At 34.8% G+C, this 26806-nt stretch overlaps 1 protein-coding gene across 5 annotated transcripts in view; it reads right to left on the bottom strand.

Annotated features, from left to right (window-relative positions):
• Positions 1-26806, bottom strand: part of LOC114331295 (complement factor H) — a 97018-nt gene that overhangs the window by 29871 nt on the left and 40341 nt on the right. For all 5 annotated transcript variants that reach the window (XM_050654829.1, XM_028280830.2, XM_028280876.2 and 2 more), the window contains exons 2-13: positions 24408-24592; positions 23558-23660; positions 22540-22719; positions 22145-22336; positions 19799-19975; positions 18686-18868; positions 15247-15426; positions 14752-14953; positions 11254-11423; positions 9764-9968; positions 8282-8553; positions 2436-2795 (exon numbers count right to left, since the gene is read on the bottom strand). In XM_050654829.1, coding sequence (XP_050510786.1) covers positions 2436-2795; positions 8282-8553; positions 9764-9968; positions 11254-11423; positions 14752-14953; positions 15247-15426; positions 18686-18868; positions 19799-19975; positions 22145-22336; positions 22540-22719; positions 23558-23660; positions 24408-24592 — 2409 coding nt within the window. The remainder of the gene's footprint in view (positions 1-2435; positions 2796-8281; positions 8554-9763; positions 9969-11253; positions 11424-14751; positions 14954-15246; positions 15427-18685; positions 18869-19798; positions 19976-22144; positions 22337-22539; positions 22720-23557; positions 23661-24407; positions 24593-26806) is intronic.

The following is a 26806-nucleotide window of genomic DNA, read 5'->3' as shown; positions in this document are numbered from 1 at the left end:
ATAATGATCTTGACGTTTATATATATAGTGGCTAAACACCCCTTTAGGGGTTACGCCGCTTACGCTCTCTAGATCTATGGTTTGAGGTAGATCAGTCCTCATGTTCGTTATTTAATTTTCTCGGTTATTTTTCTCCACTCTTTTCTGTCTCTGTTTTTTCTTTCCAATGTCGTATGCCCGCCTTGTTGAGATCACTTACTACTTCTTGTAACCATGTAGATCTTGGTCTTCCACGTCTTCTCTTGCCAGCTGGTGTCCATTCCAATATTGAGAATATCGTCGTAGTTGATCCGAATCTCCATATGTGTCCTAGCCATTTTGTTCTTTGCTGTTTTATTTTACACACTATATCTTCCTTAATTTCATCCAGTAGCTCAAGGTTCGTTCTTTGTCTAAATTCATTGTCACTTATTTTTATTGGTCCTAGTATTGCTCTTAGTATTTTTCTTTCTTGTATTCTAAGGTTTTCCTCTTGTTTTTTTGTCATGCTAAGAGTTTCTGCTGCATACATCATGGTCGGTCGAATTATTGTTTTGTATACTTTCATTTTTGATTTCTTACTCAATCTTGACGTTTACTCTATGATAATTAATATTTTTTTATAATGTTTACGATTACCGTTGATTGATAAATATACGGATAAATATACCCCTATATTTTTTATCAATCAACGCTATTACAATAATGATTTCTTATTGGGAAATCATCGTTTTCTAAAAAAAAATCTAAATAAAAATAGAACCAAAGAGATCTAAGTGACTTTTTTTAAACAAACAAGAATGTAACTACATTATGTGAAACGTAATTAAACACTTAAATATACATAAATAAATTATACCACCGATTCTGGGGTCAAAAATAGATTGATTGAACCTCACTTACCTATATACAATAGTGCACACAAAAAAAGTTACAGCCCTTTGAAGTTACAAAATGAAAATCGATTTTTTTTCATATATCGAAAACTCTCAGAGATTTTTTATTGAAAATGGACATGTGGCATTTTTATGGCAGCAACATCTTAAAAAAAATTCAAGTGAAATTTCTGCACCCCATAAAAATTTTATGGGGTTTTGTTCCCTTAAACCCCCCCAAACTTTTGTGTACGTTCCAATTGAATTATTATTGTGGCACCATTAGTTAAACACAATGTTTCTAAAACTTTTTTGCCTCTTAATACTTTTTTGATAAGTCAGTGTTTATCGAGATATTTTGAATATTTGTCGAATCCACCACATATTTGTATATGGTTAAGTACGGTTATAGAGACCTGTTGATAATCTGAAAATTTATTTATAATTTACATTTTTAGGTATATTTTGAAAAAGAAGCTACATCTCGATAAAAAGTGACCTATAAAAAAAAGACTAACAGTCAAAAGTCTTAAAAACATTGTGTTTAACTAATGGTACCACAATAATAGTTTAATTGGAACGTACACAAACATTTGGGGGGTTTAAAGGAACAAAACCCCCATAAAATTTTTACGTAAATATATTGAAAAAGAAGCCGCATCTCGATAAAAACTGGCTTATCTAAAAAATACTAAGAGGCAAAAAAGTTTTAAAAACGTTGTGTTTAACTAATGGTACCGCAATAATGAATTAATTGGAACGTACACAAAAGTTTGGGGGGGTTTAAGGGAACAAAATCCCCATAAATTTTGTATGGGGTGCACAAATTTCACTATAATTTTGTTGTAAGATGTTACTGCCATAAGAATGATACGTGTCCATTTTCAATAAAAAATGTCTAATAGTTTTCGATATATTGAAAAAAATCGATTTTCATTTTGTAACTTCAAAGGGCTATAACTTTTTTTATGAGCACATTTGTACTGAGGTAAGTTAGGTTCAATCGAACTATTTATGACCTCAGAATGTGTGGTATAATTTATGACCAATCTTTTCGGGACACCCTGTATAATGCGTTTTTTTTTCCTTAAAATCCCCATATGAAATATCTTTACAGATTTTACAATAAGCAATTAACTTTAACATTGAATATCTCCAAACGAACATAACGGCACTTAGATCCTTTTGGTTCTTACCCCTTCAATTGTTTTTCACGAAATTTATTATAATTCCTATTCTAACAGTCAGATCAAAGTATACCAAACGCCCTTTTTTCATTTTTTTTTTCAAAAGAAACAATTCAATATCTCCAATAGTTTAGAAGATATAATCATTTAAAAAAATTAAATTGTTCTGGCTAAAAAATTATCTGGCTGGTTGTTAGCCTGGTACCTACATTCTAAATATCGAATCTGCGCACCAAAAAAACATAAACAAACCGTCAAGGTACCTAGAGGAATAAATGTGCATACTCAACCCCCCCCCCTGGCTCCTAAACTAATAAATATTTTAAATTCATGAACATTTTTATGAAAGCAGTCAACGTGTTAGAAATAATATTATAATAATAAAGGCACTTACATATCAAGCACATAGGCTGTGTGGGCCTCCACTTTCCTCGTACGCATTTGGCTGTCTTATTTTCCGGCATATTCAACCCGTACCCTTTACCACAGGCCATTTTGACAACGGTACCAGCGCTAAAACTTACATTAGCTTCTCTTCCATTCTTTACGACTTCGATGTTGACGTAAGGTTCGCTGGACAATGGTTCGCAAGGACCTTTGTTTTTCGGTTTGGGTTTCTTCGGTTCTATTACCTGATTTCCAGGTTTGTCATCCTCGTCATCTTCGTAGGGATTCTTTTTATTTCCTCTTCTTAAGTTTAAACTGGAGCTAGAACCTCGGTGGCTGGTACCAAGAGCCCTGCTACCACTTCCACCTATAATTCAGATTATTACTACATAGAGGGCATTAGTAAATAAGTACGACAAACTTCAGGAGGCATAAACTTGTTTCTATGAGCTGTATGGTTTTAAAGTCTATCAGTAGGTTGCTAACCTGGCCGTAGATCCCCTCCTCTTTTATCCGGGCTTGGGACCGGCAACAGTTCTGTCGAGCTACTCGATCCACCAAGCAAAACTTCAGGCGGAGTAACACTATATAGTGAAACCGACATATTAACATTGAGATGAAGTCAAGAATTTATAGAGCCAGTTTAAGACCAATAATGACATATGCATCAGAAACAAGACCCGACACAGCCATAACACAAAGACTACTGAAAACGGCAGAGATAAGAGTACTGAGAAGAATTACAGGAAATACGCTGGGAGTTCGAAAGAGGAGTGAAGACATTAGAAGACAATAAAATGTACAGTGTATAAACGAATCGACAATAAATAGAAAAAAAGAATGGAATAATAACCAGAATAGGGGAGACCCGTGTGGTCAAAATAGTAAGAGATCACCAATCGGTAGAAGAAGTATCGGCCGACCGCGCAAAAAAAAGAGTGACAACTTTCCACCAACGCTTCCACAGATGAATCATTCCGCGAATGAACAAGCACAATTGCTTATAAAGAGGAAGAAGAAGAAGAAGAAGAAGAAGAAGAAATGAGAAGGAAGGTCTATTCAGGGAAAGAATAGTAGAAAAAATATGTTGGAACATGAAAGGAAGCCCTAACACAATTTGGAGAAAAATGGCCAATATTATTAGAGAGACGGCTATTGAAATACTTACGAAAACGTCAGGAAAGAAGTTTGAGGAAAAAGAGACTTGGTGGTGGTCAAATAAAGTACAAGGAAAAATAAAAGAGAAGGGAAAATTATATAAAAAGTGGCAAGAAACCAGATCGGACATAGATCTTCAAAACTATATGGTCGCCAAAAAGGAAGCGAAAGTAGCAGTAGCAAAAGCTAAAGCAGAAGCGGATTCAAACCTATACGATCAACTTGATACCAGGGAAGGCGAAGCAAAGATATATAAAATAGCCAAACAGAGAGCAAAGAAAGCAAGAGATTTTAATCAGATTGGATGTATCCGAGATGAAAATAATAAAATACTAATTCACGAAAAGGATGTCAAAAAGAGATGGAGAAAGTATTTTGACAGTTTATTAAATGAAGAATTTGACAGATAGCCTGTGGAGTTAACGGAGACAGTAACAGTAATGGTTACCAGAATAACAAACGAGGAAGTGGCTCAAGCGCTTCAAAAAATAAAGAAAGGAAAAGCAGTCGGAACAGATGATATTCCTGGGGAAGTATGGAGAGCATTGGGAGAGACAGGAATAAGTTGTCTAGCAGGTCTATTTAATAGAATTATGGAAGTTGAACAAACGCCAGACGAATGGAGAAGCAGTATATTAGTACCTGTCTACAAAAACAAGGGAGACATACAACAATGCACAAAATACAGGGCTATAAAACTACTTAGCCACACCATGAAAATATGGGAGAGAGTAATTGATAGACGGATACGTGAAGAAACCGAAATATCCGACAATCAATTTGGCTTTATGCAGGTCAGATCAACAACAGATGCAATTTTAATTGTAAGCAACTGATGGAAAAATACAGGAATAAAGAGACCAACGCTCATATGGTATTCATTGATCTTGAGAAAGCATATTATAGAGTTCCTCGAGAGATTCTGTGGTGGGCACTCAATAAGAAAGGAGTCCCTGGCGAATATGTAAAGATTGTGAGAGATATGTATGAGGGAGTAACGACTAGTGTTAGGACAGGTGTGGGAGAGACTGATAAATTTCAGGTGAAAGTAGGATTGCACCAAGGCTCGGTGCTTAGTCCTTATTTATTCTCATTAGTTTTGGACGAGATAACGGCGAAACTACAGGGTAGTATTCCATGGTGCCTAATGTATGCTGATGATGTAGTGTTAATAGGAAATAGTGAAAGAAACTTAGAACAAAAACTGGAACAGTGGAGACAAGCTCTGGAGGAAAAAGGTTTAAAACTTAGTAGGACAAAAACAGAGTATTTGGAATGTTCATTTAAAGATGGAGTTACTACAAATAAAATGGTACCTTTGGATGGTGAAATGATCGTGAAAAGCAATAGTTTTAAGTACCTAAGATCGGTATTAGAGAGTAATGGAGAAATAGATGATGATGCATGCAGTAGAATTAGGGCTGGATGGATGAAGTGGAAAGAAGCGAGTGGTGTGTTGTGTGACAGAAAAATGCCAATGAAGCTGAAGGGAAAATTCTATAAAACAGCCATAAGACCGGCTATGATGCACGGAACTGAATGCTGGGCAGTGAAAAAGAAAGAGGAACAACGAATGCATGTGGCGGAAATGAGAATGCTTAGATGGATGAGTGGAGTGACAAAGAAGGATAAAATTAGAAATGAGTATATTAGGGGAAGTCTAGGTGTGGCACCATTTGATGCCAAAATGAGAGAGCATAGGTTAAGATGGTTTGGTCATGTTCAACGTCGAGACGTTAATCACCCAATACGAAGAATAGCTGAAGTGCAGATTCCTGGAAGGAGTAGGAGAGGAAGACCAAAGAAGACCTGGGGGGAGACGATAAGGCAGGACATGTTGGTAAAGGGGATTAACATTGCTATGACCCAAGATAGATTTGTGTGGAGAAATGCAATTAGGGAAGCCGACCCCGCATAGGGATAAGGCAAAGAGAATGATGATGAAGAAGAAGAAGAAGAAAGTTCAGGAGATGAAAAACACGATACGCCATTGATTCAAATTAAAAATTATGTGCACTATTTTTATGCTAAAAAATAAAACATCTACTGCATATTTTTCATTTACTTAGTACGGTATGCGGCAAAATAAACAATACTGAAATGGATATGCGTCAAACTTGTATGTGTCATGCGCCCAAACTTACTGAGTGGTTTCCGAATGTCGTTATAACGTATATGAATGTTGTGTTGATGATCTGTGCTACAGGATGTTTCTCAGTTTTACAGAAATTTTTTTTATAGTGAAGTAATATCTTCAGTTATACGAAACAGGACGCGAAAACCCAGAAAAAATCAACAATGGTTTTAGCAGGACGGGGCAACCTGTCACAAGGCCAGGGAGTTTCTTCGAATACTGTGCGATAATTTTTCAGTGATTTTCCATACTCATCACTCACCAGATCTAAAGCCGCTTGATGCGTACATGGGAAATGCTGAAGGAGGCAGACTGATCCACCGCCTAACATTCCGGAATTGCGGACTAGAATTAGGTAAAGATTTTTGTGCCAGAGGGCATTTTTAACATATGTTTTATCGGAAACGTCATCGCGAATAATGCTTGCAAGGCTATACCATGTATACTATTTAATATATAAATAATCATAAACATTTCAATATTCATTTAAGTGATGTTTATTTTGCCGCATACTGTGTAAGCTGGATAAATATGTGGTCAATTTTAATAGAAATGGGCGCACGAATGCACCTGGTGACACTTATTAAAAATCTGTACCAGTCTAATATAGCGACAGTACGACTAGATCAGAAGTTCTCAAATCAATTCAAAACCGAGAGAGGTGTTAGACAAGGATGCGTGTTGTCACCTGACTTATTTAACATTTATGGTGAACATGTCATGAGGATGGTTTTAGAAGGATGGGCCGGTGGAGTGGCAGTAGCTGGTAGGAAAATCTCCAATTTAAGATTTGCTAATGACACTACACTTATAGCAGCAAATGAGCAAGAAATGTTTGATCTTCTGCGAAGAGTTGAGTACGAAAGCAATAAAGTTGGTCTGAAAATCAATAAAGCTAAGACAAAAATAATGGTGGTCGACAGATTTGACACTATTCAACTGACTAACATATTAGAGGAATACCAGATAGTAAACACCTTTGTCTATCTCGGGTCTAGTATAAGTAACGATGGTAACTGTGAAGCAGAAGTTCGGAGACGTATTGGTATGGCAAAAAATGCTATGAGCCGCCTAACAAAAGTTTGGAAAGACAGATCTATCTCTCAAAATATCAAGATGAGACTGGTGAATGCCCTTGTATTCTCAATATTTCTATACGGAGCAGAGACTTGGACTCTTCGCGCATGCGAACGCCAAAAAATTGATGCCATTGAGATGTGGTGCTGGAGAAGAATGCTGCGCATACCTTGGACAGCTCATAGGACAAACGTTTCCATTCTAAACCAACTCAATATTAAAAAAAAGGCTGTCCACAATATGTCTGCAACGTATTCTGCAATTCTTTGGTCACGTGGTTCGCAGAGGTGACGACAGTTTGGAGAGATTAATTGTTTCTGGAAACGTTCCGGGGAGAAGATCAAGAGGACGATCACCAACTAGATGGTCTGACCAAATAAAGCATTCAGCTAGAAACTCATTCTGCGAAGCTCTTAGAGCAGCTGAAGATAGAGACCAATGGAGAAACATTGTTAGGAATATTGGAAGAAATCACGATCCTCAGTAATGGGGAAACGACAGGAGAGAGAGATACTGTACATTATCAAGAACTATGTAATACAAGACTTTAAACCACAATAATAACAGAAAGTAACTTTAATGAGATTTTATCTAGGTGCAAAGCTTCAACAAATGTTCAAAATGACGTCCCTAAGACTAGAAACAAGATTCAACTCTTTGCGTCATTGATTGTCCCATTCGCGCAAATATTCCTGATGTATGTATTTCTTATTGTTTCATAACAATTCGGCTATGACGGCTATAGTTCGATTCCTCGGGTCGCCAACATTTTAGACGGGAGTGGAATAAACTAAAGACCTATAGTACAAAAATTTAGAGGATTCAAATCCGGCGATCGAGCAGGCCACTGTAGCTCTCCCACCCATCTAGGGCGGTTTTAGCGGTAAGCCCGTGGACAGAAGTAGCAAAACAACTTTCTTGCATCATTTTTGGGGATCCCAAAACTGTCATTCTCAGCAAAGGTCAGCTTATTCGTATGATATTTATAGGTTCTGTGGCATTTTCGTCTCTGACGACTCGACAGTATTTTTTCATGCAGAATTACCCCTTGAAGTTTGTCGCACTGATTTACTAACAATTTCTATAGTATGTTTCTTATTAAAAGTATTGTACATCATTAACCCGGGACAGTCTTGTTCACTTCTGTCACGTAAGCAGTCGCGCGATTAGATTAAATCTAATAATATGAATTTAAATACGAATTTAAAAACAAATTATTATTTTATAATATTTTTATTTACTTATTGGTTCATAAATTAGCACCAAAGCCATAAATTCCACAAAAAAGAATATAAAATAATAAAAAAATTCAAATAAATTTAAAAAATACCTACGCATTACTACAATCTTCCTCGAGGCACTTACGAGTGGAAAGTTATGTTGCAAAATTGTTCATCAAGTTATCACGGAAAAGGTAAAATGTTAGATTTTTTCTAACGGCGCTACTGCTCCCGGGTTAATAAGCTATTTATATACCAGCTTACCTTTAAGGGCTCGTTTTTTCCTAATATTGTTAAAAAATTGTAGAGCTTCGGCAACTCTTTGATAAAGCGACTTTTTCACCACAGTACTTCTTTTATTTCGTAATAGATTCAAATCTTCTTCAGCAAGGTGAAGATAGTTATGGATATTTCTTTTTTGGTTACCTGCATATATGAATTTATGATTGCGAATGAAGGCTCTTTTATATTTTTCCATTATGGCTGACCGTTTTCTTCGATTCCAACGGATTCTTGGATGCTGACCCAATAAACACCTGTAAAAGACATAAAAATGACATACAAACATTTTTGCATCTTGGACAGCATTGCTAAAAGGCAAAAGCATAATACCGCTACCTTGGAAGAAGGCCATCATATCTCAAAAATGTAAAAACGGACTGTTAGTGAACATATTTCAAATATTCTATATTTTTTGTGTAATAACGTCTAAGTTAGTTTATGCCTATGGCCGTCAGATGACAGAAGTGTCTTTATTGTTATTCGAAAAGTTGGTTCGAAATTTTGCAATATTGTCATAACTTAGTTGCTTCCCAAGTATCATGCTAATTGAACGTACTTCTTTCGTGGAACACTGCATCTTTTTGAGTTTTGCCAGTATTAAAAAAACAAGTAAGTATTATTATATTTTATTTAAAGAACAATGGACTATTTTGAGATATGCCATCCTTTCTCGGAAACACGATAAGATAATGCAATACTTTCCGTGAAGCATAATGCATTATTTTGAGATGTGTCAGTCTGATAAAGAAGTTGGGGTTATATTTAAAATATGTTGTAGTATTCTTTTGATTTATGCCAGTATTTTAGAAAATTAATAAAAAAAATTTTAAATTTTGAACCCTACAAATTATTTCGACTTACGGCGTTCTTAAAACAAATAAATCCAGTTGAAATTATTTCAGATTATAAAAATGTCTCAAAGATTTAGGGGTAGACACATGCTAAAGTTGACTTCTGCAAAAAACAAAGACGAGGGTGTATTAAGGCATGTATCCACTATGTTCGAGCTTCACTTGCGCTCAAATGTACAACAGTGCGTCACTTGTGCAACAGTGCGCGCTCCGCTTTAGCGCTCCAATCTGTGGCGGTTTATATGTAGAGGAGCCCATGCCGTATCCATTGGAGTAGTTGCAGTGACCACGGAGCGCAAGAGGTTCGCGAACATAGTGGATACATGCCTTTATGGAACGAGCAAAATAGATAACACAAAATCCGACCCAGAATATCCCTGAACGTGTTCAGTGGATGAACGAAACATGGGAATATTCAGCGCAGTCTAAAAAGGATGTCTGAAGATATCTTACGTGTTAAAAAATCCTATTATGCTTGCCTAGAAGCGGCAGGCACATAGCAGGAAGTCTGTATCTGAAGTTTGAATAACTGAACAGTACTAGGGACATCTTCCCTAGTCAGCTAAGAGCGTTCCACCTCTGTCAAAAAAAAGGGTAACACAAAATCACTTACTTAGGTAATTCTCTCGGGCTCCAATGACCTCCAATACATGTAGCTCCAGGTGGACCTTCTGCCAACACATAACCCTTGTCACAATCGTACATGATTTGCTTGTTGTTTGTTACTTTCCGAACATAAGGGCGATAGTCGTACAGACCCATGTTTCCAACTAACAAAATTTTTCCATTCTGCACATTTCCAGGATAGGGGCAGTATACTAAAGAAAGATGAGGTTCTTTGAAACGATTATATAGAATGTGGTAAGTCGTTTTGTTTCTTTTGCACTTGAGTCTCTTACGGTATCTATTTTTTATGTATTTTTTAAATTACTTCTACTTTTTGAATACTGAACTTTACATGTGGAAATGTGGAGAATGTGGAAAATACCATGGACAGAAAGAGTAACAAATCAAGATGTTTTGCTGAAGATGGGGAAGGAATGCGAAGTCATAAAAGCCATACAAACGAAAAAACTGGAGTATATAGGCCACATAATGAGAAGAGAAAAGTACTCTCTAAGGCTCATAATCCAAGGAAAAATCTCGGGAAAGAGAAATGTGGGACGTAGGAGGATTTCCTGTTTGCGAAATTTAAGGGAGTGGTATGGGTGCAGTTCAATACAGTTGTTCAGAGCTGCAGACAACAAAGTTAAGATTGCTGTGATGGTAGCCAACCTCCGATAGGAGACGGTACTGCAAGAATAAGAAGGAACTTTACATATATACAAAATAGGACAATTATTGTGAAAAAAGTTCACCCTCGTTTCCCACCCTCACTCAGTCACATCATCTTTTTATTTTATTTTAATATAACCCACATTGTTACGTCAGCTCTATAGATTTTGAAAAGACGTTTGATAGAATCCAATATGATAGGCTGTTTGGGTTTTTAGAAATTATTGGAGTAGATCATAAAGATCTGAGACTTTTACAACATCTATATTGGAATCAAGAAACTTCTGTTGTGGTAGGCAGCAAAGAAACAGACAAAATTTGCATTCAAAGAGGTGTCAGACAAGGTTGTGTGTTATTCTCAACTTTGTTTAACGTGTACTCAGAAATAATATTTAACAAAACCTTGGAAGATCAACTACTGGAAAGACTTTCCAAAAAATCTGGAACATGACTTCTACGGTTTACAAAAGGAAAGGTGGAGATTTATAAGAAGACAGAGAAAAATGAGAGAAATTGTAGAAGTTAAAGGCATAGGGACAAACCTGTATACAGAAGACCAACCAACACTAGTAGAACCAGAAACACCGAAAACAACTAACGAACAAACCAGAACAAGCACAGTGGAAGTAGAGGACGTACATGGAAAAATAAAAAAAAAAACAGAAAACCTTTTGCGGCATATTTCATGATTAGTGTCCAGTCTTTAGCTACTATTTACATACCAGTAGGGAGACTCCAGTGCAAGAGAAATAAATACCAACTAACCAAGTTCCTCTAGCAAATTAACTGTATGTGGATAGTTCTTGACTAAGTCTCATACATCTTTACCTTCTTCACATTTTGGCAGCTCTCCAGTCCAATTTCCGAAGGAACATTCCATTAGGTCTTCCCCTTTTAATTCAAAACCATCTTTACACTTGAATCTTGCTTTCATGCCATGTTCCATTTTGGGAGCAATTACCATTCCGTTGCGTGGAGAGGTGGGAAGGCGTTTGCATCTAAAATAAACAACAATTGTTCAAAAGGACTTTGAAATAGATGAAGGATATTAAAGCATCCACCCTATAGGCCCGATTTATCGCCTTGTGAGTTTTAAATCTTTAGGCCACTGAAAAAAGGCGCTAAAAGCAATTGTTTTCAGTCGGATGAAGAAGTACAACATGCGGTAAAATAATTTTTTTTGAAAATTGAATTACTTTCGTCAATTTTGAAACCTTTCCAGTATTTGAGAATGTTTAATATTATAATGGGTTGTTTTGGTGCTTCTCTCGTTCTTAGAATTGTGAAATTGGGAAACACACCCGGTATACAATGACAATTTACCTGTCTAGCAACAATATTATTACAGCGACGTTGTTAAAGAATAAAGCTATAACATAATAAACAAGCTGAAAATGTGAGCATTATCATAACGCAAACTTTGTTTATTTGCGTATTTTAATTCATAATGTGGAAAATTGCTATTATGAAAAGTTGTTTAGAATTAAAAATTATGTTTTAACGTGCAATTATATCATTCTAATTTAAATGTGGTGAAATATAAAGGTACTTTACTCTTGATCGAAATTCATATTTTTTATATACCTCGTATAAAATTGATAAAATTTGATATATAATTATATATAGTGATTTTAGTCAGTATTTTTACCAATTTGGCAAAAAAAATAATTACTAAATAGTTAATAATTACTAAATAATTAGTAATTTTGCCAATTTTTTGGAAATTGGCAAAAAACAAAAAAATTACCTACTAAAATCACTAGCCAGTTGTGTCTGAGTTTAGCGAACCGGCTATAATAACAATTTTCATTTCATAACAAATGGAACAGTCCATTTATCATTAGGTACTCCCATTAAAGGGGAGTCCGTATACTCGTATAAACCTTTCTAAAATTGTTAATAAATGATTGCTTTCAAAATATACTCAAATTGTGTTTTTTATCATTGTATTTATTTTATATAATAATTAAATTCACTATCAAATGTCGTTGATATATTATTAATACTTAATATAAAATTTAGTTTGACATTCACGAAGTGTCAAACTCAAATGTAAATAACCTACGCTTTGCCTAACAAATTCAGATTAAAAAACTAGCCTACTTACTAGCAACGATTTCAACTGACGTTTAGTGTGTCGGCAGAAAATAAAAGGATTGTGACGTCACATTTTAGACTTTGAGGTCGATCATCTCGAAGACGGTTAGAGATATCTAAATGCCGTTTTCAGATTTTGATTCAGAAGACAAAACTGCATAAGAATCCATCGATAAATCTGCTGTAAGTATTACAGGAGCGGCAACGCAATAACACACAGACTTCGCGAAGTTATAAACGACAAGTTTTCGTTGAAAATAACTTATCGGACAACAGGCTTAGGAAATTCAAGACATCAAAAATTACCCATTTTTAAGGTGGTCTTGGAGAAGTGTATATGTTACAGTTCAAGTTGATTATCCAGTTGGAGTTGACTCCAACTAGTTGGAGTTGACTCCAACTAGTTGGAGTCGACTCTAACGGCTGGTTTCAGTAAAAGTTGATTATAAATATAAAATGAAGATTTATATTCAACATTTACTAGTAAAAGTAGACTCCAACTAGGAAAAGTATACTCTTCCCAATGCCATTTAGTAAAAGTTGATTCTGATTCACACAAATAGCCGATTCTAGAAATTAAATGTTACTGAATATGTTCAAATTAGTCTAGGCTGTATCGTCGCCCCCGTTAGGTAAATTACTCCGATTCGAATTTTTTGCACAAACTTACTCAAAAAGAGGTCCTTATAACAAATCTACTGGGTGTCAGGCAGTACCTTGATCGATAAATTGTTTTTTAAACAATTTTTTTAGACAAATTCACAAAAATAATTTTTTCACTTCGAACAATTTTTTTAGGTTATTTGGGTTTTTCTGATTTTTCTCTAAAATTGCTTGTTATCGAGTTATACGCGATTTAAAATTTGAAAAATGCGAAAATAGCCATTTTCAAGGCTTAATAACTCGGTTAAAATCCATTATTATGAAAGTCAGAAAGTGACCAAATCAAAGTTTATAGCCCCTTCTACAAGATCCAGCAGAAATTTTTGTCACTATTTTATTACTAAGCTTTATCTTTAATTATTAACAATGAGCGCTAAGTGCGTATTAGGCGGCCGTCAATGGTGAGTGCTAAAGAGATGTACCATTCCAGCCGCCATCCAATGGTGAATCTCACTCGCACTCACATTGACAGTCGCCTCAATACACGGTTAGCGCTCATTGTTGATAATTAAAAATAATATCTTATTAATGAAATAATGACAAAAATTTCTTCAGGATCTTATAGAGGTAGCTTTAATCTTTGATTTTTTTTAGTTTCTGGACTCCCTGAACCTGGAGCCCCCAATATCGCCGGCGATGCTACAGTAATTTAGCATAGACACCACACCATCAACCAACACCTGTAGGCCTGGTGGCCAGAACATCCACGTCGCCAGAGCCCGTTGCAGAACAACAGCAAGACACCAAGAACCTGCAGACAGATACCAAGTGCCATCGATAAGTATAATCTCTGATCTGTAAAGTTTCGGCAAGGTTTTTTAAATTGTTTTTTTTAATACATTAATTATATCTTTTATGAAAAATAAACATGATTAGTTAAATATTATTGTTTTATTTGCTCCATTCTGCATTTTCATTGTTCATATTTTTGATTAGGACAAGGTGGACTCACAACTTGGGAGATTGAGCTAGTCTAGGGTAGACGATAGCTATCATAGTTGATTGAAATATTATTCTCGAATATTATTTCAATTATCTGGGGTAGTTTATCGCCTCACTTTTGGCTCATCGAACGCGTCTGTTCCTCTACTCGTAATATCAGATTCGTTCGATAAAGAGTCACTTTACTGACTGACTTTACTGAAATTGGTTAAACAATTTTTCGACCGCGGTACCGCGTGACACCCTGTGTAAGTTTGTGCAAAAAATCGAATCAGAATAATTTACCTAACGGGGGCGACGTTACAGACTATACTAGTAAGTAGTTCAAACGGTCAAAACAAAGAAACGCACACTCATAAAAAATGCACTTGCGATTCTCGTATAATCAACATTTACTGAATCGATCCAGGAAGAGTCAACTCCAACTAGTAAAAGTTGATTTAAATTTTTAAAATCAACTTTTACTGCTCGTTTCAGTTGGAGTTGACTCCAACTAGTTGGAGTCAACTCTAACTGAGAATCAACTTGAACTGTAACATATATACAATATATGAACAAATTTTAACAAAACTCTAACATACCATACTTTGCCATATCATTATACAATAAACTTCTTTTACAAACCTGGCGGGATCACATTTTGGCATAGATGTCCAAGTGCCGTTGTTACAGGTAACAGGTGAAAGACTTGCTAAAAACTCGTAGTGGGGGTCGCATTCTACCGACAATGCTTCGCCATGTTGTACAACTGTTGAAGTCATCGCTGTTTCGTTTCTTCCGACTAAAATAACGCTGCCTTGGGTGACGTGTGGCACTACGCAAGGAGCTTAAAATAAAAGTAAATCTGTTAAACACACAAAATAATTTAACAAAACACAAAACAGAGAGAGACAGTTAAGATTTGGTTTTAATACAGAGTACCACCATTCGCAAATGCGCGTTTCATCCTTTTGAAATCGTCAGAGCAAGCTGTGGTGTGCTTTCTGGTCAAACGCTAGAAATCTTTGGATCTCCAGATCTTCGGATTTAGTTTGTTTTTATAACACAAAACGTTTAGAATAAGATGCCTATACTCAAGAACTGTGTGTGTTAATATTTAGCAAATTACTGGTTACTTACCTAAACATTTTGGCAACGGATATCTCCATTTTCCATCAATTTGGCAAACTGTAGACGTATTTCCTTCAAGTAGCATACCGTCATGGCACCTGAATATTATAGAAGCTCCTAGACCTGTTCCAGCTTCTATGTTTTCAAGCCAACCATTCCATAGTCGACCAGGGTGTCCGCAATTAATTTCTAAAATAAAGAAATAAGTTGTATATTATAATATGTTTTTTACTTTGGTTAATTTGCCTCCATATTTCTATCTAAATGTTATAAATGTTTGGTTTTGTATAAATATAAATGTTTGGTATAAATGTTTAAGACCCGACACCTTAGGGTAAATGGGTTTAGGATTATATATATATATATATATATATATATATATATATATATATATATAAATGTTTAAGAAATTCGAGTAGCCGCTTTAAAGATAAGCACTTGCCGGTATTTTAACAATCGCCTTATTCGTTGTAAATTAGGAAATTAGTATCGCCAAATGAAGCCAATTGTCCGTAGAAGCCACAAACAGTTAAACAAGAATAAACAATACAGCATGCCTTTGATACTTTCTTTACTATCAATTTTGACGTTTATCATTTTCAGTGACAGTGACATTTGCGCATTTGTTAGGTTTATTGGTTAATTTCCATTTATTGTTTATTTGGATTTATAAATCAATAAAGTTTTATTTATTTATCAATAAAGTTTATTTGGTTTTATATAAATAAAAATAAATATATTATTTCAGTTAAATAAAGGAAGAGTTGCAATTCTGACTTTTAGGTCTCCAGACAAAGACGAGTATTAGCAATATCGTAGTGTTAATAACTCAATTTGTGAAAAATTTCCACTTGTGTCACCTTTTTCCCAAAAGGTGCGATATATTAAAAATATTAATTGTTTTTTTATGTAATCACTCGTTAGTTTTGTATTTCTCAACCTTGGGTAATATTAAATCTTCTTAACAGTATCAAACAGTATTAACTTTGTTGTTGTGACTTTTTTTTTTATTTATTTATTACCATTCTATATTTATACTAGTAATAGTCGGTATGATGTTCAAGTTGTTTAATGTTGAGTCCATCAATCTCCTAAATAGTGAAAAAAGACTAAACACTTCAATACAATAACTTTATAAAATACTTCCACCGGGATAATAGCCATTTCCTAATTATTACATTGATTATTTCATTCATAGGAGATTCTGACCAATAGAAAGCTACAGAAATCTGAATTAAATTGATAGTTTTTGATAATCTCCCGTCGTTAAGTATATTACGTCAGATGCCCTTCGTTGCTACGAAAAAATACATTCAGTGACATTAATGACAATTAATGTTTTAAAAATTATAAAAGTGATGACTTTCAATCGTCAAATATTTATAAAAACTGTATGTTTAATGGTACTTACATAAATAAATTACAATAAAATTTTGGTTTTGAACAGTTTTATTCATGAAATAATCGCAACAAATTGCACTCGACCTCTGAAATTAATATAGAATTTTTGCTCTCGTGACACTTTGACATAATTTAAAACTGTCAAAGTGTCACTCGGGAAAAATTCAATAATTTCAGAGCTCTTGTGCAATTACTACTGATACTGTACGTATCAATGATATTACACATTGTGAGGATAATATAATTTTATCGTCTGGAGTGCGCCAATGAATTAAGTAAAACGTGTTTTTGTACCGTCTTGGACGATATAAAAGTCGGAACGAAAAGCCTAGTTGATTATTCTTGGAGCGTTGATCGAAGAATAATAAACAACAACGAGGTATAAGAGGTGAGTTTATGTAGGTAGTATTTCCCGACCATTTTCCGCTGTCGTTTTGGCGACCTGAGCGAATCCGACAGTTTTCCTCTGACCTATCCTTTTACTTATCCTTATACGAGCGGTGATCGTATATCCCTAATATGTCTTTTCATCTGGCGAGCTGAGCGAGATTCCCTTTCTTCCCTTTCCTTATACATTCATGTCGTATTAATAAAAGCAATTCATATTTCACGCGATCGTCAAAATCATTCATTCATGTACAAAATATCGTCACATGCATCGGCTCGAACAGAAAGCTCGATGCGTAGATTACAAATATATTTTATTAACGAAATTAACGAGTAATTAAGGCTAATTATCTTATCTTTTGTATGTTTTGATTCCAAATAAAAATGTCTTAAAAAACGAACTCTTTTCTTCGACTGATTTAGTTACCTGGAGCAACAACGCAACGACCTTGTTACATTGGCGCCCGAGTATTTATTATAACAGGGTTTAAGACATTTAAACAAATATATACATATGGCGGAATCAGAAGGTACGTTAGGCTTAGAAATAGCGGATAAGACGGTAGGCTGGGTACATAAATTAAAGAAAGAGGAATTAAGCATTGTTATGGCAGAATTTAACTTAGATACGGCATAACGATAACAGGTAAATTAGACGATCTTCGATCAAGAATGGTCTTACACTTACGCTCAAAAAAGACCGGCGCAGTTACCAATATCGAAACTGAGGATCCTAAAACAGACGATAAACAAACGGAAAATGAACACAGTCAAATAATGGACACAGTTAGAAAATGGGGCTTACATTTTGACGGATCCAAAGACCCCACAGAATTTTTGGAGAGGCTATACGAACTAAAAAGCTGTTACCGGATTTGAGACGTTGCTTTATTGAAACCACTACCAGAAGTATTTAAGGGACAAGCGATACTATGGTTCCGAAACAACGTCGACTCCTGGGAAAACTGGAACAATTTTACGGAGGATTTTAACTTGGCTTTTAAATCAGCAAACTGGTTAGACCATTTGGAAGACCAAATCAGAACGAGAACGCAGAAAACAAACGAAAGGTTTAAAGATATTCTATTAGAGCTTCAAACGTTAATCAGAAGGTACGGCAAAATGGACAGCTCAACTCGCCAAAACGACAGCGGACAATGGTCGGGAAATACTACCTACATAAATTCACCTCTTATACCTCGCTGTTGTCTATTATTCTTCGATCAACGCTCCAAGAATAATAATCAAGTAGGCTTTTCGATCCGACTATTATATCGTCCAAGACGGTACAAAAACAGGTTTTACTTAATTCATTGGCGTACTCTAGTCGATAAAATTATATTATCGTCACAACCTAGACGTACGTTTCACTTAATGTTTTGATTTAACTTGTTTAAAAATGAATCATGGCATTTGGACAAAGATAAAATGGAACAACTATAGACGATAACTATTAAGCAAGAGAAATTAAAGGTTTTTTCTACTTTTTAGGACAAAAACAGAAAGTTCATTAGCCGAACCAAATTCAAAATTATTCTGCACATTATATTTGAAGCACTGTTTGGTTAAAACATCTCATTTTTGGTGGTAAAAAATATATTAATTTGTAATTAATGTAACTTTACATTTTTATAGTGAAGATAAATTAATTGAGACATACCTTTACAAACCGGCTGACTTCCAGACCACTTCTTGTCGGCTCCACATCTTCTGGTACTTTCTCCCACCAAGGTATACCCATACTTGCACTCATAGCTGACGACTGAGTTGTAGCTACAGGAGGTGAAAATGGCTTTTCCGTGTCTAGGATTATCAGGGGAAGCGCACTGGACTGCTGTAACGACTATACAACAACGGCCAATAAAACGATTTTTCATTATAATATTTACGCGGATACCTACTATTTCAAAGATGATTTAGAATGAATAGTTCTAAATGAAGTATTCAAGATCTGGAAGAAAATCTACTGGTACATAGGAAAAATCTTGGAAAAATCTTCTTTTAAAGTAGTTAGGTAGGTATTAGTCAAAATAGATTATTTTACTTGAAAAATTTGTATAACATTTCAATGTTTAAAACTATTGTTAAAACTATATTATCTGTTTGTTATTAGTCAATTATGAAGTTTTAATTTTTTTTATTAATTTTAGTCTGTTTTAAATTTTTTTAATCTCTCCCTGGACTAATAACACTTTGCTCTCAAATTTGCATTATGTGCGATATTAACTACTTTATTCTTCTATAGTTTTTACAGTTGTGAATATCTTTATACGCTTTATACAATTATGTATAATATCAATGATGTATGTACATCACATATATCACTCATATCACTCTTTATCACTTTACATTTGGTATACTCTTTTAACTGACTTCTCCTACACAGCAAGAAACCTATCTGACTTTTCCTTCCCCGTTACTATAGGTAACTTAATGGTCTTCAGTCTTCACAAAGAGCGAATTGATCACATGCAGAAAAATCCCATGCCACAGCAAAATCAAGCACATTATTTCCTTCATCATTTCTTCCCATTCCTAAACCTCCATGATCTCTTTCCAACCCTCCCCTTTCTCTACCAAGAGCGGGATATATCTATTACTTATTTGATAATATAAAACAGTGGTTTTAAACAATAGAAAGATCCAATAAAGCAACTAAATAGTTTAATAACTGTTTAATTAAATATAATTTTCGTTCAAGTACTTATCTATTTTGACTTAATTTAGTGGAGATGCAACTAATGAGTGATTTGATTGATTTAATGATACTTACGAACACACGTAGGGAGCTCCTTCGGATTCCAGGTACCGTCCGCTTGGCAGTAGCGTTCGTTCTTGCCTACTAGTTCGTATCCTTCGGCGCAGTGATATGTTATTCTGCAACCATATGTATAACATTCTCCAGCATGCCAGCCATGGGAAATATCGGTTGGTGCTCCGCATGATCTAGCTAAATGTGGAGAGGAGAAAATTAGGTCCAGATAAATTAATTAATGGTCCTATAGCTTTAAATTTAAATAAAACAGTGTGTTACAAAACTCTCTAACCGGATGTTAAAATATTGATTTAAGGCAAAACCGGCCTGCTGCAACGACCAAGTATTGATCGGTTGCTTTCCCGTTCCTTACCGGATCGAGTATTGATTGAATCGTCCACCTCTAGCCTAGAACAAGTACCTACTGATTGTTCTTTCTCTTTATCGTGTGTATATACTGACTAATGCTTAGTTAGTATATTCGGTTTAATTGACTTTAATTATCTTTTAATTATCTTTTAAATTAGAAAGACATTCTGTTCTGGTGTCTAACAGCGCTACCCGTTACAACATCCAAAATGGCTGTTTCTTCTGACCCTAGTCCAAAAAGCAGGCTGAATTTGACAGTTGATATGGGTTAAGTTAGCTTTGAGGGTCGCTATGGTTTATGGATTATTCGCAAAGAACTACTGCTTCAATTTCGGCGTCCAGTTCACATTACCTCCACGTGAGATGACCATGCCATCGCACTTTTTTAATGTCCAATGTAGCATGAACTGTGTGACAAGTAGCATCGTCCTGTTGAAGATACATGTCGTTGGTGTCTATATCATCCGATTCAGTTTAAAGAAGTTGGTAGGCATCAACCGATGACTATGGGAGGCCTATGTCCAAAGTTGGATTACTGAAGGATGAAGAACAAGAAGTCATCGACCGATAGCGCTCACCATTGACGGTGATGGCCAGGCCGACAGCGTTCTCAAAGAAATATGTACCAATGACGCTACCAGCCCAAAATCCAATCCCAAACACTGATTTTTCGGGATGCATTGAGCGCTCTTGAATATCTTCTGGTTTGATATCGTCCCAAATTTCGATGAAAAATAGGGTCATTTACTATGGTCGTTTACTTTCAGCTCCTAAGTTCAGTTTTGTATGGGTGCAGGCCTAAGTTATGACGCATAATTCACAAAGTTGTGGTCTGTGAACAGCTGAATTCTTGTGAACGACATCAAAACGACTACTTCGGATTCTCTTATAGAATCGTATGGACAGTGGCGATGTTTTTGGTAAATCTTGCATTTCGTGGATGTATGTGTGTTGGTTGACTGTTTACTAAACCAGTGGACCTAAATTTATTCGACGCACTGCAAATATTTCCACCCACTACAGCATTATTCTTCTTCTTCTTTTTGTGTATACATGACTCTGTCTGTTTTTCAATGGACCTCCAGTAAGTTGTCATTCCATCGTTTTCTTGATATTCCCACTAATCGTCTTCCTATTGGGGAACCGTCTCTCGCCGTCCTTACTACTCTATTTGTTGTCATTCGGCATACGTGATCATTCCATTCTACTCTTCTGTCTTTTACCCAGTTATTAATGTTGTCCACCTTGGATCTCCGTCGTATATCTGTACTTCTAGCTCTATCCCATAGTATCGTATCATCAATTTTTCGAAGGGTTTTTATCTCTGCCGTTTCTGGCATTCTTTTTGTCCTTTCTGTATCAGGTCGTGTTTCTGCTGCATAAGTCATTATTGGTCTGATGACTGTTTTGTAAATTCTGCCTTTCATTTCTTTTCCGATATTTTTATTTCTCCATAGTGTTTCATTTAGGCAACCTGCGTCTCTGTTTGCTTTATTTACTTGATCTTCCACTTATGTTTCGAGCTTTTCGTTGGTATTTAAACTTCGTTTCGTGACTTATTCTATTATCTGCTCCTCCAGCTCTAACTCTTATTAGATTTGCTGTTATAACCATGCATTTGGTCTTTTTTGAGAAATTATCATGTTAATGGTAAATTAATGATACGGTGTAAATCATCTTCACTTTAAGAGATTAGTATTGCGTCGTCTGCATATCAGATTATTTTACTTTACGTTTTTCTCCTATTTGGTATCCTTTTTTAGTCCTTCCTTTTTACAGCATTGTTGAAAGCTATAATCATTGATAGATTCAGCTTCAACATGCCGCTACTAACTGTCAATGTTCAGTTGACAAACTATTTAACCACCTGTTGTATCGTTAAGTTTAAGAAAAAAATACTAATTTTTTGCTACATGGAATAGAAACCTAAACCAGAACAACTTTTAATATAAATGATCCATTTAATACATATTTGGTTAAATACGCTTCACTTACGTTCACAAGCTATATCCGGACCATACCAAGAAGCCTGTCCATCTATTGCCAAACATTTTGCTCTAGGAAAACCATTAGTCACGTAACCAGTATGGCAATAGTATTGTAGAGTAGAATCCAGGTCAAAAGTTGTTTGTTCGGCAGGTGCATTATGACGAGCATGGTCAATCGTAGGAGGTGACAAACAATAAACTGAAAGAAAACAATTACATAAAGGTAATAACCTAAATAGATAGGATATATAATAGGTTTTAGAGTTTTAACCAGAACTATTGTTTTAAAGTCGCCGAAACAGTACAAGCGATATATTATTCGAAGCGCCATATCAAGAACCTGTGTCTGGGAATATAACCCCTACGTTATTAGAACTGATATAATGACCTTCTCCTACTTACTATTTTGCTTGCACGCTGGTGAACTTCCAGCCCACTGGCCGTCAGCTTGACAAGTTCTGCTTTGAAGTCCAACGACATGGTATCCATGTTGACAAGTATAGGTAGCTCGAGCTCCAAAGAGTTTTCCGCTGGCTGCTACTGATCCGTACGCTATTTGTTCTGGCTCAGGACATTCACGATCTGCAATACAGAAAAAATATGACATGAACAATTTATTAGCGCGGTATAATCTCTCTTGGAGCTCCTTTGATCAACTTGAACATAAAATTTTTACATTCATCCTCAATGAGCGGCTTCAACCGCCAAGTGAAATTATTAAAGGGGAAAAAATTTTAAATGAATATTAGGAATATGATAATCACTATTATAATATATTCATTGATTTTAAACTGGCCTATAACTTAAACAAATCAAATTAAAGATAAAGGTCTAACTCTGAATATGAAAAAAAATCGATTTATGGTGATCACATCAACGATAAGAGAGTCTAAAGATCGACGGAAAGCAAATAGAACAAGCCCAAAAATATAAATATTAAAGATTAATAATTAACGACAACAACGACTTCAATGAAGAAATCAAATCAAGAATTAGACAAGCAAGATACTCATTTACTGAAATGAAAAATGTTTTGTGTAACAGAGATTGGGAGATCGGCTTAAGAGTTAAACTTGAGGTGTTACGTGTTATAGACCTGGAAGCTTGGATCCTAAAGAAGCAGATCGCCAATAATAGAGTGAAATGCTAAACACTATCAAAGTTAGAAAGTTGAAATATTTAATATTTGGGCCATATTATTGCAAAAATTTTTCCCACTTTGTACATTAAAACAATTTTTAATACGTTTTTTAATAAACGTTTTAAATTGCGTTTTAACATCGAAGCTAAGCACTTTAAGAATTTCGTCTCAAAATCTTTGAAGAGAATAAACATAATCCAAATCTTTATTTACATTGGTAAATGCCGCTAACCGAAACAAAATAGCCTACTGTTACAACTAATACATGAGTTTTAATACCTGGTTTTATACAAGATAATCCACAGGATCCATCGCAAAGGCACTTTTTCTTCTTACTTTTGCAGTCTTCATCGGACGAACATTTTCTTAAACATTTTTGACCCTGAAACAAATTTCGGTGCCTTAGTATTGAGAAGTACAAATTATATTGACAAAACATACGCAAACTTATTTTGGATATTATAAAATAATTGAAAAGGTGAGTGAAAGGATGAGGATTCTGTGACGTTTTGTTTTATATTGGGATATTCTTTTTTCTTGTCTTTGGACTCTTAACTGATGCATGTCCAGTAAGAAAGCTGGCTATGACTCAGCTGATTCCTGCTTGTTTTCGTAGTAAGTCAACTCTATTAGCGAAATGTTCATTTTGACATATATGGTTGACTGGGTATATTTTCCCAGTAAGAGTTTTGTTATTAGAATCCAGGCTCGTTGTCTTCAGATCCATAGAATCCAGCTCTTCTATAGTCAGCTCTAGATTGGAAGCATTTTTCAGCTGATTCTTATGTGGACAATTCACAATTATTGCTCAGGATTTGTATCCAGACATTATATGGATACAAATTCATAAGTATTATTTCGCCCATTCCATTTAGACGGATTGTCCTTGTGAATACTTCGTGAGATGTGTCTTCAATAAATGCTTCCTCCATATCGAGAAAATATTAGGATCTTTGAAGAAATTACGTCTATAGAAAGAAACTTTAAAAGTTTTATCTTTCGAATACGAAGCTTCAAAACTCAATAAAATTGACATATTTCATCATAGAATCGCGTTAAATACTAGACAATCACAAAAAATATATCAAGTAATTTTGCTAATATTGACACGATATGTAATGTTACTTACAAGTAAGGTAGCTTGTTCTTCGTCTCTTGGACATAAAGTAGACGGTGAATTTCTGGGATTCTTATAAACCTTTCCATCATCGTCTATTTCTGAAGATTCGGGTTCATCCCAGTCCTCGTCATCTTCGTCTGCTGTGGGAGTGGTGCTTACCACGGAAGCATTTCGACGCACTCTAAACGACGTCACTGAAAAAGAAATACAATTAATTAGTATATATAGTGTGTGTGTGTGTAAGAGAGAGAGAGAGAGAGAGAGAGAGAGAGAGAGAGAGAGAGAGAAAATAAGGCAAAATTATGATTACCTAAGCCTTATCGTAGTACATATAAAGAAAAAAATTATTTAAAAAGTAAATAAATAACCTTAAAAATGAAAGAAAAATAATTACACTTTTATAAAAATAGTACATTGTTTACCGCGTAGGAAAAGCTTAACATTCCTGGACGACTGTGAAGATTGCTAAGTCGAGGCGCAAGCCGAGACTTAGCAACACAGAGTCCAGCAATGTGGCTTTTCCTACGAGGTAAACATACTATTTTTCCGCAAATCGTTTAAAATTCGACAGATATTGATTGATTTAAAAAAAACGCGATAATTTTATTCCCAAATAAATGGTGCTTTGAAATTCCTAATAAAATTACTTGGGTTACTATGGAAACGTATTGAGGTTGAATTGTCAAACTTGACGCTTATAAATTTAATTGCTGGTGTTCTCGAAAGTAAAATGATAAGTGATGATGAAATTTCCATTCCTGGGACTCCTCCAGAGCTGGTTGAGGCAGTGAATACTGCTTCATTAGAATTATTGCCAAAGAAATCAAGAGAAAAGTACGAAAATGCTACAAACGTTTTATGGATTATCGCATGAGTAAAAATACGAGTTCTTTCTCAGAAAATGTTGTAATGGCATACTTCCTAGACCTTTGTTTAAAGATGAAATCTTTAACATTATGGGCCAATTATTCAATGCTGAAGTCAACCCTTGCACTTAAACACAATGTAGATATATCTACATACTCAAAACTTCGTTCTTTATTGAAACGGCAAGCTCAAGGTTATAGGGCAAAGAAATCTAAGATTTTAACGAAGGAAGAAATTGAAAAATTTATCCAGGAAGCTCCAGATAAAGAAAATTTAATGATTAAGGTAATTTACAAGGTTTTAATTTCTATTTAGATTATAGCTTTATTTATTTTTTAGGTGGCTGTAATATTTGGTATTTCTGGGGCCTGTAGAATGGATTAATAATTACTGTAAATATAACAAATTGATCTTAAAAATGTATTCAGCAATGACTTGATGTTTTCAAAATATAAATTAATTCCTTATAAGCAATGTGTTTTCTATCATTTATGTAGAACACTAACAACTGTACGGAAATATCATTTCCTTACAGTAAGGAAATGACATTTCCTTACAGTAAGGAAGTCCTGACTTTTTCTTCAAGAAATTTTGACAGGAATGTCAAAATTTCCTGGCGATTTGCGGAAAAGAACTTTTTTTATAATAAAACCTTTTTATTATTTACAGGAAAGAACATAAAATTATTTAACGATAGACGATTTAACGATAAAATGCTTAAAATTCCAAAAATTATACTCTAATAAAAATAGTTATTTTATGAAACAGTTCGTTAAGTATGCTTTTTGCGAACGCACGCGATATTTAGAGTACGAGCGACAACGGAGTGAGTGCTATAAATCGCGTAAGTTCGCAAAAAGTACTTCACGTACAGTTTCATACAATATTTTATCTACGATAAACAAATATAAAAACTGTAACTCTTCGTCACTGGAATTCATTTCTATCCTACAATTTTTAGAACTTTGACATTTAAAAATTCTAACTACTTTCAAACCAGAAAACTGTCAAAACTTTTGTTGTAATTCATTGGTCATACTGTCATCACCACCCACATAACAATTTCATGTTCTTAGTAGATTCATAGAACATACTTTTCAGAAAAAGTATATACTTAGAATATGCGTAATTACCATTGCGAATGTGCAGAGCATATACTGAGTATATACTACATTACAGTACTTAAACGTTCTATGTATATACTTAGAATGTACTACCGCACTTCTTTTCAGTATATACCAAGAACATACTTTTTAGAAGATTCTAAGGAGGTGCTATAAACCTTCTATTTATATACTTGGAATGTACTATCGCACATATTTTTAGTATATGGGAAGAATATTCCAAGGAAGTGCTATATACCTTCTAGTTACATACTTAGAATGTACTAGGGCACATATTTTTAGTATATGGGAAGAATATTCCAAGGAAGTGCTATATACCTTCTATGTATATACTTAGAATGTACTATCGCACATATTTTTAGTATATGGGAAGAATATTCCAAGGATGTGCTATATTTCTCAGAAGTATGTTTTCAA

This window comes from Diabrotica virgifera, chromosome 6 (assembly GCF_917563875.1).
Source record: "Diabrotica virgifera virgifera chromosome 6, PGI_DIABVI_V3a".
Classification (NCBI taxonomy): Eukaryota; Metazoa; Arthropoda; class Insecta; order Coleoptera; family Chrysomelidae; genus Diabrotica; species Diabrotica virgifera.
This window is presented reverse-complemented; position numbering and strand designations above follow the sequence as displayed.